General features: G+C 50.2%; 2 protein-coding genes across 2 annotated transcripts in view; both read right to left on the bottom strand.

Moving 5' to 3' along the window:
• Positions 1 to 268: 268 nt before the first annotated feature.
• Positions 269 to 17,293, bottom strand: part of KCNJ3 (potassium inwardly rectifying channel subfamily J member 3) — a 46,599-nt gene continuing 29,574 nt past the window's right edge. Inside the window, exon 3 of the mRNA XM_075757379.1 lies at positions 269 to 1,556. Within this exon, the coding sequence (XP_075613494.1) occupies positions 973 to 1,556 (584 nt within the window). The 3' untranslated portion in view covers positions 269 to 972. The remainder of the gene's footprint in view (positions 1,557 to 17,293) is intronic.
• Positions 14,293 to 17,293, bottom strand: part of GALNT13 (polypeptide N-acetylgalactosaminyltransferase 13) — a 205,012-nt gene continuing 202,011 nt past the window's right edge. Inside the window, exon 14 of the mRNA XM_075757377.1 lies at positions 14,293 to 14,318. The gene's annotated coding sequence lies outside the window, so the exon portion shown is untranslated. The remainder of the gene's footprint in view (positions 14,319 to 17,293) is intronic.

The raw sequence follows: 17,293 nt of genomic DNA, 5'->3' as shown, positions 1-17,293 counted from the left end.
ACCCGCATCGCCGCTGGCCCAGCTGGGCCGTCAAAGCAAGAGGGAGCGAAATCCGGGCACTGCGGAATTACGGGGAGTTGCGACTGCCTTTGGGGTGCAGTTCGTCCGGAATAAATGCCTGCTTGGCTTCATGGAGACATTCGGCTATGCTCATGTTTAGCTCTTCTAGCAACATGAGAGATCAAGCACATCCTGCTTATTTAAAATGGTTTTCTTGCACATACATTATAAATCACGAAGATTTAAAAAAATTTTTACTAATTGTATCTAAAGTGTGAATTTTATTCATTTATTTATTGTTTTGCCTAGGCTTATTAATACAAGTTTCTTCTCTAAACAATGCCTTATGAAATACATTTTCTTTTTTTTTTTTTTTCCAGTAGCCTAGACGCAGGTAAAGAAACCCCAAGAAAATGTTAAAGCAAAATAGAAACCAGCAGTTAATTTAAGGCGAGCAGATTTGGTGTTAGGAATTAACTAATACACCTCTTTTTAAGAAAAAAAGACATGCACCATAACTACTTTGTCGAACAAAACGTCACGATCCACATCGGAAAAAAGAAATAAATAAACATTTTCAAATCGAATTGTAACCTACCCTGAAAGTAACCCACTCGCATGTTTTACCTACTACTTAAAGAAATACAGGGGAAAGGAACGCCCCTTTCCGTATTTTTCAGAATATACAGTATGAATATAGTAGGAGTCATGCCATAAAACTATATGCAAAAATTGCACACTATTATTGCATGCGTGTTGTGATACTACATGCCAACGAACATCAGCTCGCCGATCGTCCCGTCGTTCGTACTTACAGCGCAGCCACCGCTACCGAGGGGATGCTCCTGCCTCCCGGCGCGCCGGGGACCACAGAGTTCAGCAGTTCGGCTGGTGGGGGGCCGGCTCTCCTGCCCACGCTGCCCTGGCCAGTAGCAGTCCAAGCTCTAAGCGATAGCGAGAAGTCCCATCGGGTTATGTGAACCGATCCGAATTCATTTTTCGCAGTTTGGGTGGAAGGTTCCCCTCCATCCTGCCGCCGCCCGACAGCTTCTGCAGCTTGGGCGGCAGGTCGGCCACCGACTGGCTGATGGGATCCGACATCATCTTTGTGGTTTTAGACACCAGTTTCTCCTCCGAATTCCCGGGGACTGAGCTGATCCGCTGGAGTTTCATGGGCAAATCCCCCATGCTGTAGGCCTTCTCAGAGGTGGTGGAGCTCATCCTGAGGAGTTTTTTGGGGAAGTCTTCCCTCCCAGTTATTTTCTGCAGTTTTGAAGGTAGTTTAGTGCCAACCTCGTCGAGACCATCCAGGCACTCCACCGAGTTGTTCCTTTCCTTGCTGTTGCTGACAGCGGGCGCTATCAAGGGAGAGGACATGAGCAGCATCTCCTCCTGCTCCTTCACGCTGTACGGTGGGGTGGGGACCTCGAACGTCGCGTGGAACTGGGAGTAATCGACTTTAAAGAACCCCTCTTCCAAGGAGATAACAGGGAAGAAACGATGACCCCAGAGCACCTCGTCCTCGGTATAGGATGTCCTGGCTTGGCACGTCATCCCTGCAACGAGCAAGGGAGAAAAACTTTCACCAGTTATGGACAATTGTGGATCCAAATGAATCTTGGGGGTTTTTTAACATTTCAGTGAAACATATTTTAAGGTTTTAAATGTATAAAAGAAAAGGCACTGGCATGCCTACCATACAGTAGCTATTACGTTGTCATCCTCAAGGTGGAAGAAGCCAACAATAGAGGAAGGAGCGCAGCTGAATAATTCACATCTACTGGTACGGACACTTTTGAAGGTGCTGCTGGCAAAGGGGAATACAGGGCTAATGGGTAAGCCCGGTATTAAATTAGCAAGAGCTGCTAATTGTAATGTAAAGTTGGACCTGTCAGGATCTTAAAGTATTACTGAGTCATTCCCTATTTTCCTCATATTGACAAACGCATACAAAACCAGACCCTACGCTTTATGCATCGGATGCAGAAACCAGCCCGTGTCGGTGCATTCCGACCCACCAGCGAGCAGTAGCCATGTCCTATGAAACACACTTATTCCTCTTTAAGGGCTTCACCAGCAATCTGCTCACAGATCCATCGCTGCCAGGCTGAGATCCAAGCTTCAAAGAATGAGCAGGAAAGAAGAAATGTGACTAAGAGACACAACACTGCCCTTCCTCCGCCGCCTCCCACCGCGGAGAAGAGTCTTCCTCCCGAGCACCCAGACTTGGCCATCCCGGTGACGCACCTGACCTCGGAAATCAAAGAGAAGCGATGACTGTGGATGGCTGGAGGCTTCCAGAAGAAATCCTGCTGCTTCTTTTTTTTTAAGTTTTTTTTTTTTTTTAAATGGTATCTGTAGCAATGTGTAAATAGAATTACCCTGCCATTTTATCCTAGTATAGCCAACTGGAAATATGACATTTGGTTTTCAGGAAGCTAAATCTACCTCTGCAAACACATCCTCTGCTTAGCTGGCAAGAATGCCTCTAAGTCAGGAGGAAATTAAAGGAAACTTTGGAAGGCACAAGAAAAACGATCATGGGGCTGTAGCAAGGGGGAGAGGGGATGGATATGTGCCTGGTGACATACAGCCAGAAAAATAAAATTGTTTACACTTTGTGTTACCGCTACTGGAATCAAAGTTTTATTTTTGCACAGCAATTTCCACTGCTGATACGCCTGAGTGTATCACAAGACATAAACCTCACAGTTGTCTGCCTTATCTCTTAGGAGAAAAATACGAACCTGGGGATTTTTGCCGCTCCCACCGCCGTGCAGGGGCCTGAGCTGAGCTCACACCCCTGCAGAGCAAACCCTGAGACCAGGCGATCCTACCCCCTCCCCGGCCGCAGACGGGGCAGGATTCTACACTTCACGGTGTGTCTTCACCCGGTGATCGTGTGTTTCAGTTCTGTTTACTAAGCGAGGTGGAAGCAATCACATACCTAATGGGTTTAGAAAAAATCTGCAATTTTTAGAAAAATGGTAATCAGAGTGAGTACTTCTTCCATCTGTGTCCTTTACTCTGCAGCTGTTCATTAGCCGCACCTTCACCACGAAAGCCCAGACCTTTCCCCCTCTGCTTCTTCAGACCTGACTTCCGAGGGAGACCTCATTAGCGAAGGAACGCGTCTAATAATGCATGCAAATGGCGGGAGCCCTGTTTGGCATTGGGTCTACGGTGCCTGTGAAGCAGATGGCTGGTTAACTCCGGTGACCTACGCTTTAGATAACAAATTGCTTAAAATGCAAATCTCTCTGTACAGAAAACTTGATAATTGTCGACCTCGCTGCGCCACAGGCTTTGCTGGGGGAGGTGAGTCGCACCTCCGGCGTGACCGAAGGGCTCCCGTGGGAACACCGCCGGGGCGGCCACGCCGGCCGCAGCAAGGCTGCTCTGCAGAGAGCTGTCTGCCGGCTGGAAATCCCTTGCACAGCTTTTTCTTCGCATTGGCAACACTAAAAAAAAAGCATTAAGCTTTATAGTAAAAGGTGTGCTATCAAAATGCCATGGGGGGTGGGGGGAACACGTGGGTCAGCAATGCTGCTGAGGCTCAGCGAAGGGGGTCAGCTGCACCTGCATCCCCATCCCCATCCCCATCCGCATCCCCATCCTCATCCTCATCCCCATCCTCATCCTCATCCCCATCCCGTCCTCATCCCCATCCCCATCTCATCCTCATCCCCATCCCATCCCCATCCCATCCCCATCCCATCCCCATCCCATCCCCATCCCCATCCCCATCCCCATCCCCATCCCCATCCCCATCCCATCCCCATCCCCATCCCATCCCCATCCCCATCCCCATCCCCATCCCATCCCCATCCCCATCCCCATGAGATCCCGTGGCCGATGCTGCACGCCCAGGGCAACACCGGGGGACGGGACCAGTCCCCACCATCCCCCCGTGCTGCGGGGCTATTTCCACGCCCTGATCTATCACCCTGCCGCCTCCCGAACCTGCTGCTGCCAGCAGGCTTTCACAGGAGGAATTGTATACCTGCTTCCTATCGAAAAATGTATGAGCTGAACCTCAGGAAAACCAGCTTCATGTTTTGTTCCACTGATGTAATCCTTTGTAAGCTCACTGGAGAGATAAATATTTGCAGGTATATAATTTTTCTTTAAAACCAATTTATGTTCTTCACTAACAAACCCAAGGGTACAAATTATTTAACAGCCTCTCAGGATGAAGAGCAGCGACTAATACGCTCGTCATTACAGGGAATACCTGTCACGCTAAGCAGACGATGCTAAGAGGTGCTAACGTGCTCTGATAAGCCCTCGGACAAGAAATCAATTCTCAGGTTTTCTTCCAGCTCTGCTGCGTTTCCCGACTCCTCCTTCCCTTTCGGCTCTCTCGGCAAAGCCGCAGGCTCCCAGCTACAGCTCTGCAATGCCCGTCTGCTGTTACACGCTTCGAGCAGCCGGCTCCTTTGTGTTATTACAGCAATAACCAGGGAGTTGCAGAAGGCACTCGATGACCGCAGCCGTCATCCACGTCCTTGCAGCAGCTCCTGGCTCCTAACACGCAGCCCGTGCTCCCTCCCTGGGACCGTTACGGCACCGGCTCCTCGGGGCTGCGCGTCCATCCCGCAGCAGGAGCACCTCCTCGCGCTCGCTGCATCCAAAAGCCGCTGTGCTCCTTCCCACAGCGGGGGTAACGCCAGCCGCAGCCGAGGCGGGTCCGTACCCACGCACAGCATCAGCGCGGCGGGGCAAACGCATCGCCCGCAGCTCGGCTCTCCCCTGACTGGCACCACGAGCCGCGTCCTGGGCAGACCGCCTGGGGAGGAAAGCACCCGGCTGGACCCCAGCGGGTGTTCCCGCTCCCTCCCACAGCGGTGCAACCCACCACTGCCAGCCCCGCTCCACAACCGCCTCAGGATTATTTTCCATTAATTTATGCTCAGATAAATACAGGCCTTTTATTTTAACGCAGGTGTAGTTTCTTTCTGGGTCTTGAAAAAATAAACCGTACGGAGCAGCGGGTGGTTGGCAGCCGTGCTGTGCTGTGCCGTGCCATGGTGTGCTGTGCTGTGCCGTGCCGTGCCGTGCCATGCCGTGCCGTGCCGTGCCATGCTGTGCCGTACCATGCCGTGCCAAGGCAGGCGCGGGGTCGGGCTGCTGCCGGACACCTACCAGGGGACCGCACGTGGCCGTGGGCACAGGCTGACCCCAACGGGCTCCAACGGAGCAAGCCGTTGATGTCAGCTAAGAAGTTTTCCTCTCCTCCTGCTGCTAAGAAAGGCGTTTTGGGTTTCTGTGCTTTTTTTTCCCCCCAAGAAGTAATTCATCAATAGGGTACACAGCCAGCAGATCCTTCCATGCCTTCATCATGTTAATGGGCCTGTTAAAATTTTACCAAGTTGTCTATATTATTAATATTCATTTGCAGTATAAATTTTAAACTCTCGTTTGGAAGCAAACACGCTGTATGCGGTGCATATAATTAAAAAGCCATCCATTTGTCAAAGTAAAAGGTTTCGACGCATTCTGTTCATCCCTCCTGACGCGCGCTTCCATCACGCAGCGCTCTCCAGAGCTGCGAACGGCCGGTGACTGCAACGCACACTACCAACGCTCTGCCCTGCGCACACATCGCAACAAGGCACCTGAACAAGGGGTACACCTACGCACGTGTCCCAGCACAAACCCAACCGTCCGATAAACCCCCTCTGTGGTGTTTCAACAGCAGAGGCTGCAAACCATCGCAAGGCAAGGGAAAGCTTTGGGACTCATCTCCTCACGGGCAGAGGCTGAACTGGTGTTGGAGAGAGCTTTAGGATTAGACATTTTGCTACTGATTACACTCAGTCATTTACACCCACCCGTAGCGATGGGGCATCCCTCCGCAGAGTCCGGCACATAGTGCCACAGTCCGTAACCCAGGCAAATCCCAGCCACGCGTATTTCGGATGATTTTCCATTAGCTTCTTTAAATCATGTACGGCAGAGCAGCTCTGGAGGAGGAGCACGGGCTAGAGCAATGAACATCTCTCCTCGAGTTTGAGATGAAAAAATCTTTTCTTTTTCAGTAATCATGCCTTCTCCTTTCAGCATTGGCTTTATCTGAAGCAAGAGCTAGAGAGAAATGCATCTATCTGTCATATCATAAGTTATTAATTACAAGTTGTTATTTCTAATGAGGTAGAACTCTTGGTTTTAGAACCCTTGCCGAGCTGAAAAAGTGGATGCAATTATCCCACCCTCGGCCAAGCAGCAGACTATTTAAGCTTTTATTTCTCTCTGTCTCTGGCTACGGCAGGTTTAGACTCAACACCCACGAGAAACAGGGTTGTGCAAACAAACACTTAGACACAGCTGAGGGGGACCAGAGCTCCCACGTGCTCACTCAATAACCACGTAACACAGAGGAGGTTCGGTGCCGTCGGGGTGATGCTGGGGTCAGAATTCCCCGGCATCTGAAATCCTAATAATCCAGTTAATGACCATGATAACTTCTAGTTTTGCTACAGGATAAGGCCAGCTCCCCAGGAAGGTGAAGGCATCCCAAGGGACAATGGTCGCTGCCACCAAACCCACCAAAAACCCAGCGTCACCTTGCATGGCCCAAAGTCCCGTCCCATGGACGGTGGCTGTGACGTCCCCATTGCTGGCTTTGGGTTGCGATGGGCACCGCACACCCCGCTGAAGGCACCGGGCACAGCTGGACATGGACAGCCCGTCCTTCATCGCCGGGCTCTGCGAGCCTGAGCTCGGTTACGGTCGTTACCGTGGTTAGTGCTGGCTTTAGACATTTAGATGCATCCTAAAGTACCCGGGTACATGTTCCCTCCCGAAGCGGCCAGAGAACGGTGAGAATACAAAGCATCCGACCGCTGCGAATCGCTGTCAGCGCAGCTGCCTCCCCGAATTAATAAGGGGGCAGATGGAGGACAAAAAAATCTGTAAATAAGTGCTTTGACTAATTCTAGCCTATAATAACCCTCAAATTATTTCTAAATTTCTAAAGTACCCAGATGGAGCTGGCTGTATTCAGGCAATTTCTAGAACTCGTAATATACTGCCTTGAAAAAAACCACAGGCGTGCTGTTATTTATATGGCCCTCTTACAATTTATTTCAGAAGTTGGCTGATAGTTGACAAATCATAGATCACTAATAAGCTTTTAACAGCCCTCTCCCCATGAAAGTCTCCAGAAGCAATTTAGGCGTACAAAGGTTACATGGCTCTTCTCTCTCTCCGAGGTAAAGCCAGAAATTTCACCCTAAATCTCTTTGTGATTCTGGGCTGCAATTTGCTGGCCCAGGGCTGGCCCAGGGACAGCAGGAGGTGTTCTCCGCAGCACGGAATCGTGGGAACGTCAGTCTGAACCAGTCGGCGGAAGAGAGAATTATTTTGGCATTACGACGACTCAACAGCGCGTTGTCCCAACGGCACCAAAAAGGGGCACCTTGGCCTCCCACCCGCCAGGATGGGAGCGAACAGAAGTTCTCCAGCAAAAATGCACCAAGATGCTTATGTTTTGCCTTTTTTTTTCTTTCTTTTCTTCCTATTAAGAGCTAGGGCCCTGCACGTCACAACGCCCGGAGCCGAGCTGGGTCCAAGAGGCTGCCCGGGTGGCTCTGCCCTCGGCACCCCTTACCGTGCGTTTCGGGGGCTTCACCTCCCTTAAACCTGCAGCTTATCTGGAAAGCCTCGAAAATATGTGTTAAAAATTAATCAGCCAGCAACGTTAAATCCATTATTAAGAATTAAGCTAATTTACAACTGCAATCGAAGGCCCATGAAAGCAAGAGTAAAGCTTGATGTGCGACGATATAAAAACACACCGCACTCAGCCCGCCCTCCTGCAGGACTAAGGGAAGATTTACCGCCGTAGAAAAAGGGGGTTGCGTGATTTCCACAGCCATCTCTCCTCTTCCAGGACCGCAGAGCGAATACGGGAAACGAAGCCGGGTTTATCGCAGTTAGCTAAGCCACGGCGTGCTATCCTGATGTTAACATCTGGCCCCCGCGCCGCCCTGCCCCTGGAACGCCCACGGACATCCGAGTTCTGCAACGAGCCCAAAACGGGAGGTCAGAACCAAAACTCGGGGTGAAGGATGCTCTCAAGCTTTTCCTCTCGGTGTTCATCGCCACATTACTTTTTAACGGAGGTAAAACCCCCAAGCTGTACCACGCGCGGCTGAGAAACGTACCGCCCGCTGGAAGGGATTCTAAGGAGCCAGAAAGCGCTCTGTCTAAACTCTAACACTTCCCATCTATTTGGAAAGAACAGCTATTTTTAGCATTAACATTTTTCCCGTCATGATTTCAGGGGGTATTTTTTTTATTAACCTGATGATAGTCTGAAGGGCAATAAAACTTTCTGCCAATTTGTGGCTGCGAGCCTCTGCCGCTGTCTGCTGTCGATGTCTGCTTTAATGCGCCGGCACTTTCGCAGCCTGGTTTTCTTTAGTAGACGGGAGATGGGCAGCCACCTCGCCATCTATGCATTTAATGCTTCTGATTACCTTTAACGTAATGTTTCATTAAAAAAACCCAAAATTTAAAGGAATTTTTAAAAAAAACCCTTTTGTTAAAGAGAAAAAAATACAGCACTTCCTGAAATGCAGGAGACAAAAAGGGTCTGAAAGAAAAGGGAGGAAAAAGCCGTGGAGAACCTGCCGCTGCCCAGGAGCCCGCGGTACTGGCGTGGAGGTCCACACGTGTCCCTGGGCACCCACGCAATGCGCACACGGCTGGGACGGCCGCGTAACTCAGGGCGTCCGACAGACACGGGGCAGGGTACGGTGCCCAACTCCTCCAGCGAGAGCATCGCTTCTCTCAAAATGTCAATCTGCAGCAAGCCTTCACAAAAACCGTAATGCTTAATCACCGCTTATTCCTGAGAGCTAGAAATTGCCCCAGCGAAAGGAGGCCGGAGATGAAACAAATTCAGCACGTATGCAAGAGGGAACCAAGGGAGCGGAGCAAACCAAGGCGGGCAACGCACGCCCTGATGCAAACGTCGGGCATCACTCTTATGCTAACCATTTTAATTTCTCATGGCGCTGAAAAGCAAACCCAGGCTCCTGCTCTGCTGCTCGATTTAGACACGTTGTTTATGCTCCAGCACTATAAATACCTCCTGGTTTATTCAGACTGTGCTGTTCTTCCAGGAGCTATCTCGACACTTAAAAAATAGCGGTGACAGGCAAGGTATTTTTCTTATCAGCTGGTGCTCTTCGCAGGGCAATTTTTAATCACTCATAAACACATAGTTTGCTGACGTCTTGCAGACAGCTCATCTTGATGCTTACCAGGACCACAGCTACCCATCGTTTGCACAAATTATAGCAGGTTTCGAAAATGTCACAAACCCAGCGTGTAAAAGCACGGCACCGCCGCACGTGTTCATACTGTTCCCATGTAAAGGAAAGCAACAGGCTGCTGTCAGGTGAGCTAACCTCCCCTCTTCTGTATTAGCCAAAAAAAAAAGGGGGGGGAAAATCAAAGCACGGCAGCCTTCAGTGCTGCCCTTCTGTGCTCAGCCCGCAGATGTCTGCAGTGGTATTTTCCATTCTTCTGAAAAAACAGAGCCAGGAGCACAGTTATCTGAACAGAACTGTCTAACACACATTTAACACAGTGACAGAAATTTATACTATCTGAGAATCTGGCCTGGTATTTTTCTTATCTCTTTTTTTTTTTTTTTTTTTAACCAAAACCCCCATATTATTCTGAGAGACTCTGATCTGTTCCCTTCTACCTCCGTGCAGGAGTGCGTCAGGGCTGATTTCAGCCCCTTCAGCTCCTTTCTTTGAGCAGATTTTTTTTGCAGAGCCATCTGCCACATTCCCATTTTTGCATCATTTCCCTCCTACCGGGATGTTATTGAATAAGCAGCCGCTGCACCAAAATGGAAATATTTAATTCCCTGCTCCATGCGGCTCGCTGCTGGGATGCATCGGGAGCGCTGCCGGTGTCGGGCGCGGGCAGGAGGAAAGGGACAGAGGGAGGAAAGGGGGATGGCAACGGGGAGAGGCAAGGCACCCGTTTTCACTGGGTGGGGACATTTACAGGACGCCCCTGTACGAAGCCGGCAGTACCTGCGACATAAAATAGAGCTGCCCACCCACGCCCCGACAAAGCGCAGCGGATGCTCTCCAGAGCTCCCCTCCAGCCTCAAGTATTCTGTAATTTTTACCGATAACACATGCCTGTGATAACGTTCCTCATGCTAATAGCCGGTAACATTTTCAGAACAGACCTTGGAAGAAAATTGTTTGTGGTCAGAGGATGCCTGAGGAACATACGGCTAGAGTGAAATGTGAGAAAAGTCTGCCAATCAGGTAGAAAAGGAAAAAAAAAAAGACATTTAAAATAAATTATTCTCTTCGAATGAGAACATTTTAATTATGAGGCAAGAAACACAAACCCAAACCCCAGCCCTTCCCTTTGAATACACGATTTCCTCAGCAGCCCTGTGCTTCTCCAAACACCCACCCAGCCATATGCCGCTGAGCACCAAAATAGAGCACTTTAATCTTCAGGGCTTTGGCAGGCCTAAAAAAAAAAAAAAAAAAAACCAAAAAAACCCCTGACGAAGTATTTCAGGTTAGAGACTGCCTTCCTGGGATGGAAAAACTATATCTCTTCGCATCGGAACATCCCATGTGCTGGCGCTATACCATAGGGCCAGCCAGCCGGTGCGACGTGAGCATCTCCCAGGTGCTGCCGGCAGAGCCGGGAGGGAGCAGGGCAGCGACCCGCCGCAGCACCGGCTGCTCCATCCAGCATCCCGCCGGCACCCGCGGCACGGGAAGGGCTCTCGGGGGACGGCTGGGAGACTTCTTCGAACGCACCATAGACCTGGCAGCCCATTTCTCAGCTGGAAACGGTGTGCCATTTGGTACGAATTGTACCGACAGAAGGATGAAATACACCACGGAGCTCCGCGTGCAAATAAACTTCCCTTACTGCGTGCCCTCGGTCTAACGGATGTACTCATTCGTTCAATGCCTTCGCAACACTAAACTTTTAAAGGCAATCAGCCCATTCCCAGAACTGCTTCAAACCAACCCGCTCCTGTACGGGGGTGACTTCTGCTCCTGCACCCCCAGCCGGGGGGCAAAGCTCCCCATGGGACACCCCCATACCGACGTGAGCCTCCGGCGAAAGAGGGAAAAACCTCATTTAGCGTCCCCTCTGGGTGCACAGGTATTTGAAACCTGCGCGGATCACCGACTGCCCTAGTGCTGCCACGCACCCCCCAGGTCTGCCAGGGCCAGGCCCGGGGGTGACGGAGGCACTCCGCTGCTGGAAACCAGGGGGCAGCCCCAAACCCAGGGGAGAAGGGCACAAACGACCTCCTGCTTTGGGACAGCAAACCCACAGCAAACACCCGGAGAAGGGGACTGCCTAACGCTGGCAACCCTGAGAACCCTAACCCACCAGCGTCTGTGCCGAGAGACACTTCTGTTCCTTCCCGCTACGCAGATAAATTCTGACGTTGCGTCTAAGCCAGCTCTTTCACCCCCATCTATCTAAGGGTGCCTGTCTTGCACTTCAAACAGTCACAGCTCCCAGCTCCATCACCAGCATCTCCCAGCCTGGGACAGCTGCTGTCGTGTATTTAAAATTAATGCACAGTGCTTAACACAAGATCCCTTGAACTAAACATAGCATTTGCCGCACAGGCTTCGGTTTCAGCTGACAAACATCTCTTGCAAACACGTCACGCACGCAGAATTTCCTCGGGAAGAGATGCGTCAATTGTGTCAGTGCTGGGAGAAATGAGTATCAGGCTGGACCTGACAGTCTCTGGGCTGTAAAAGTCTCTTCAGGAAACCAGACACACCTTGCTGCACCATATATATCTATACCATATATATTTAGAAAATAAGTTACGCCCTTGGGCGTAGCGCTGCATGCCCCTTGGCAGGAGAGTGGCCTCACAGGCTGCTGCAGGCACCCAAGCGCCAGCACCAACTATCCGTACTGGTTTTTAACATCGAGAATTACACTTAAATTACAGCAAAGCCGCGACAGCAATAGTATTTGTACAGCTTCTCAGAAGCGATCCACGAGAAGAGCGTACGTGCAGAGGCTGGGAGAAGCGGGATGCTCCGCCGGGAGAAGCCAATGCCCAGCCAGGTGCCCACCCAAAACATGCAGCTTTAAATAGTGCTCTCAGTCCCGGCGGCTCCCACAGAGCACAATCACAGAACCAGGCAGCACATCCTTGCAAATACACAGTCCTTCACGAGCCTTCAGTTCCTGAGAGCAGTTTCGGGTTTTCATGCAAATTGTGTATGTACACACGTCCAGAAATGCCTCTGGGGTTTCAAAATAATCACGAACTTTAGCAAGGAGAACACCTTAAAGCCCAGGATTTCCTCATCTTTACGCAGTAATTTGTTGATGGTGTTGCAGGTAGTGCCTGGAATATGCACGAGCGTATCCATCCAACCCAACGCCTCTTGACGCTGCGGGAGGCAATGCAGATGCGTTCCAGGCTCCTCTCCCTCCCTGGCGTGTTGTACACGCTTCTCCACGGGCTCGGTACAAGCTTCAACAAATCCGCTGCGCTCCTTTGATCAGGACATTTCACTTTTCGGTTTAAGTCAGATGTTACGTGTCTCAGCCGTTAGCGAGGAGGCAAAACGATGTTCTCACTGGTACAAAAAGCTCTGCCGGGGTGTGAGCCCCAAGCACCAGTGCACACTACCGCTCACCTTCCCCAGCAGCTGGGCAGGCTCCGCTCCACCTCCGTGCCGGGAATGCTGCTCAAACACAACGCTGAAATGGCAATAGTTTTTAAGGATGTTCCTTAGCGTTAATTAACAGGAATGCAATTGCTTTAATTTTCCTGAGCGCCACGACTGAGCCCCAGGCACCTGGTGGGACATAACTGGGTTTTGTTCCTCCCGCAAAGAGCCACGAAGTTAAAGTTGCCTGTTATCTTGCGTTTTCAGCCCCCGAAGGCTCGCTCAGCAGAACACTGCAATCATGGGGTCTCTCCCCAAATCCGAGATGTGAACTTCAGCCTGCCGAAATCTAAGGTCTCCCCTTCCCATGTGGTGAGCAGAGCATCTTCCCATCACCTCCCCAACCTACCGAGCTCTTACTCTGCTAAACTAAGGCTTCCCTTCGGACAAACTTCTAAAACCGCATCTCCAGGCATTCGGGAATTTTGTGTTACTTTTTTCCCCCTTGGTAATGTATTCGACTGATCTCTACAGGTTATACAGGTGCATTCATATCACCAACATTTCAGAGCTGTTCCTTTATTCGCAGCGTCATCAAACCTCTCCCGTATTAAAACAAAAATAAAAATCCCAAAATAAGACAGGACCAACATGTCCTGATGCTAAGGCAGGAAAGGCAGATAAGGCTCAGAGTTATTGAATGCTGTTTTCTTCGTATGGCCCCGTCTTCCATTACGCTTTATACACGAAGCATCGAGAAGATAACACAGCAGAAAATCATTTCCTGCAGCGTGCACAGGAGTGAGACTATTACAGCAGTCGGCGAAGGTTAATTAGTGACTATCTACATTGCAATGTGATGTCATGCAGCGTACTTGTTATTTCCATGTGCACCCCAGGAAAATAAATAAGCCACAACTCAAAGCTGTACTGTACAAATAACCGTATGCCTACGAGGAGTTGCTAATTTTATATACAAACCCTTTTCCGTACATTCGAATTGCACTGGTGTTAACTCTCACTGGGCTAGTTTAAAATCTTCTTTGCCATTTTGTGGAAAATCATTACTTTTCTTTCTGAAAATTTCAAAAGCCAGTCAGTATTTTTGACATTTCCTTGTGAATTTTGTATGGTATTCTTTTTCACTTCCAATCCTAAATCGCAGCGTACTGCTCTTCTAGGAAAAGTCCTGTTGGGGTGCAGAGGTGGCTCCGCACCTTCATACAGGATGAGGCCGAATGAGTTCACACGAACTGCTTCGAGCTGCTTAGACGGCAATCACCACGAAAGACCCGCTCACATTCAAGAGTGGCGTTCACCAGTTTCCATCGCTTGGTCAGTTTTAGGTAATGTGAAGAATAAATACAAGAAAGTACTGGGAAAGCCTTTGATGAACACACAGAATCTAGCAAGCATTTCAGAGCTCAACAGTTCTCCCAAATCAAAGACTTGCTAGTTACTTCCCAAACTATGCTGGTGGAACTGGTCGAACCCTCGGGGCTGGGCACCTGCCGGGCCACCCAAGGAAGCCAAGTTGGCTTTGCCCATGGAGAGACCTGCGTGGGCAAGGGCGAGACGGAGAGACGGAGGAGGAGGGCGAGAGATGGGGACGGATGGGCAACAGAGAGGGAGGAGGAGGAGGAGGAGGAGGAGAGGCTGCCGGAAAGTACTCAGTTTGCCAACGAGTGCTCAGAACAACCACCACCACCATGGAGCACCCTACGGAAGAGCACTCCTCCTCCACCCCCACCCCAATTTCTCACTTTCGTGATACCGCTGCGTTCAGAAATTCAACACAGCAGGCACAGGCGCTGCCGGGACTGTGTGAATTATCGTTCTTTGCTACAGAAGAGTCATTTAAAGGTGGTGTAGATTTTTCTTTTGGGAAACACAGCTTTTTAACCCACTGACGGACACAACTCTCTCTGCCAAATTATAAATGTGCTACTTCCATGTCCAAGTAGGGCCCCGCGCCCTCCTGCCAGCCCTCGTGCTAACATGTAGGACGTATGACATTGAACACGAAAGGAGACCGAGACAGCTGTGCTCCCCTCTGGGGGTTCCCTCCCCTGTCCCCCCCCCCCGTACAGCCCCGAGGCTTTGCCTCCAGGCACACCGCAGCGTGTCGGCTCTTACGGCACCAACGCTGCTGCTTTTCAAGCTCCCGTGCAGCAGAGGACCCATCTCTACCGCAGAGGATAAGGTCCCACCTCATGGGACACCTCATGGGGCAGCACGGCTGGGAACCGAACCCCGGGCACTCGCCCCGACCCAGGTCCTCCTCATGGGGATTACGCAGCACGGTGAGGCAGAGAGCACAGAGAATCGACAAGTCCGTTTGGTGGGGAATGCATTAAACGGAGAAAAAAATAAAATAAATGCATTTACAAGCTCCTGCATGCACAGCCTTGCAGACTTGTTGTTACAAAGGCACGGTCGCTCGCAGTTCTTCTCCACAAACTCCACACAGAATCCTAGAATCCCAGCCTGGCTTGGGTGGGAAGGGACCTCAAACATCACCTAGTTCCAACCCCCTGCCATGGGCAGGGACACCCTCTGCTAGAAACCACCCTCCACATCCAGCTCCTCCTGTATGAAAAGTACTCAATACAAATGCCATTGTTCATAGTTCTCATAGTTTTAAGTAGTAACGTTACACTTAACATACTCATACAGCCCCCGGGGGAAATAACTTCCTTTTTCCACTCAAAGTTGGCAATGGTGACTCCTTCTCTTGGAAGGGACCCAGGGATGCCCCTTCCTGGCTGCCAGCGCCCATTGCTGGGGTCTGCAGCTCTTTGTGTCTCTCTCCCCGAAGGACTTTCATCTGCAATGTCAGGCTTCCTATGTACATTTAAAAAAACAGTTAAATTTGCACAAATGCAAAGCAAAGTCGCTAACCTGAATCACTTTCTAAGACAAGTCCAGCTACATCTCAAAAACCCTGGCTTCTGGCAGGAGCCGTGCACTGACGTGACCAGATACTCTCCAGAGCATACGTCTTCTCCTTCCCATTTGCAAGAACAACAACGACAAAAAAGGCCTTTTTCTTCTTCTTTTTCTTTCGTCTATTACTCACTTCTCTGTGCACCGATGTATGAAAAACCATTTAATGCATTTTCAAGCTATTATCCTTCTCTCTCTGAAAGATGCAACGTTCCTGAGACCAAACAGACAGACGGGCTCTTCTGCTGCTGGGACGGCCGCTGCTCTTCTGTTGCAGCCCCTCCTGCAAAGCGCGATGTATACGTGCGCTTCATGGGCAGTAAACAGCACCAAACACAAGGGTGAGCACCCCGGCACGCGGCACTGGAAGAGCCCAAAGGTCTGCTTCATCCCACTGTGCGCCACCTCAGCCTCCTACCCCTCCCCTCAGCAAACTCCCTCACGTTTATATTGTTTTCTAACTTTCTGGAGAGCAGCCACTGCTGCTCATTTTATCCATTTTTTTCCTAAACCCCTCGTGCCTGTTATTTCCAGGCAGCGCGGCAGGAGGCGAGGGGCATCCCACCCCAGCTGTGCGCATCGTCTCAGCACCCTCCACATCCCCAGGGAGATCTCTTCGGAGGAGCGCTCCTGGGGTCCCCAAAATCCGGCTGTTCCAACCCGCGCCTTGTTCACAGGGAGCAACCCCGGCAGCCGGAATAGCCTATTACACTACCTGAAAGTCATTAATTATTTTGTTTGTGTTTACTGATGTTCTCAGGTTGATCTGTTCAACGCTAATGAGCCATTTACTCTCAATTAGAAGCCTCTCTCAGAACAGAGCTCTAATTCCAGCGAGTTTTGCTGATGAATTAATTACAACGTGAGCTCAGCCTTCTGCAGGAGCTTCTCCTCCCCTCGGAGCGAGGTCCCCTGAGCCACAGCACCCAGAGAATATTATTTACCTTAACACTACTGTTAGTGACACGTTCACGTGGGTAATGCATGCCCACAGACGCTCGGAGTGGAAAGGCAGGATGGTTTCACGGGTATCACGGATCAAGCAACGTCCTGAGGCATGTTTGTCAGGCAGGTTTTAAACTCTTCAGCTATTCCAGGTTAAAAAAAAAAAAAAAAAAAAAAAATTAAAAATCTATTTTTTGTGATGTATGAGGCACTTAGTAGAAAGCATTATATGAATTTTCCACAGCTTTAAACACCCGCCCAGGTCTGGCTGCTGAGCAGTACTGCGAGAAACAGCCACAAGCAGAGAAATCTTGCACTGCAATGCCAGCCTGAAAAGAAATATTAAATATAAATCTGTGCTATTTCATCACGCAACATTAAGTCAGCAATGTTCCACTGTGGGAAATTTCATCCCCATTACTGCGTACCGCGTGAATTTAAAGCATCTGCAGCATAATGAGGACGAGGAAAGGAGCTCCAGTGAAACGCTGTGAATATGCTTAGCACTAGGCTTTGTGTCCCGTTAGCTGATTGCAGCTAATGTACGTGAAGTGTCACGCTACAAAATAAAAAGGCAAAAAAGAATGAATAATGAATGGGGCTCTGAAGGGTAGTTTGGAAGGTAGGTATATTGAGAGCCAGAGGCACTCGGGTCCGCTTTCTATCGGGACTTGGGCTCTGGGCCCTCGGTCGCTGCGGACGGAGCGACCGCCCCGGATCCCCCGCAAACCGCAGCGCTG

Source organism: Balearica regulorum, chromosome 6, assembly GCF_011004875.1.
Source record: "Balearica regulorum gibbericeps isolate bBalReg1 chromosome 6, bBalReg1.pri, whole genome shotgun sequence".
NCBI lineage: Eukaryota > Metazoa > Chordata > Aves > Gruiformes > Gruidae > Balearica > Balearica regulorum.
This window is presented reverse-complemented; position numbering and strand designations above follow the sequence as displayed.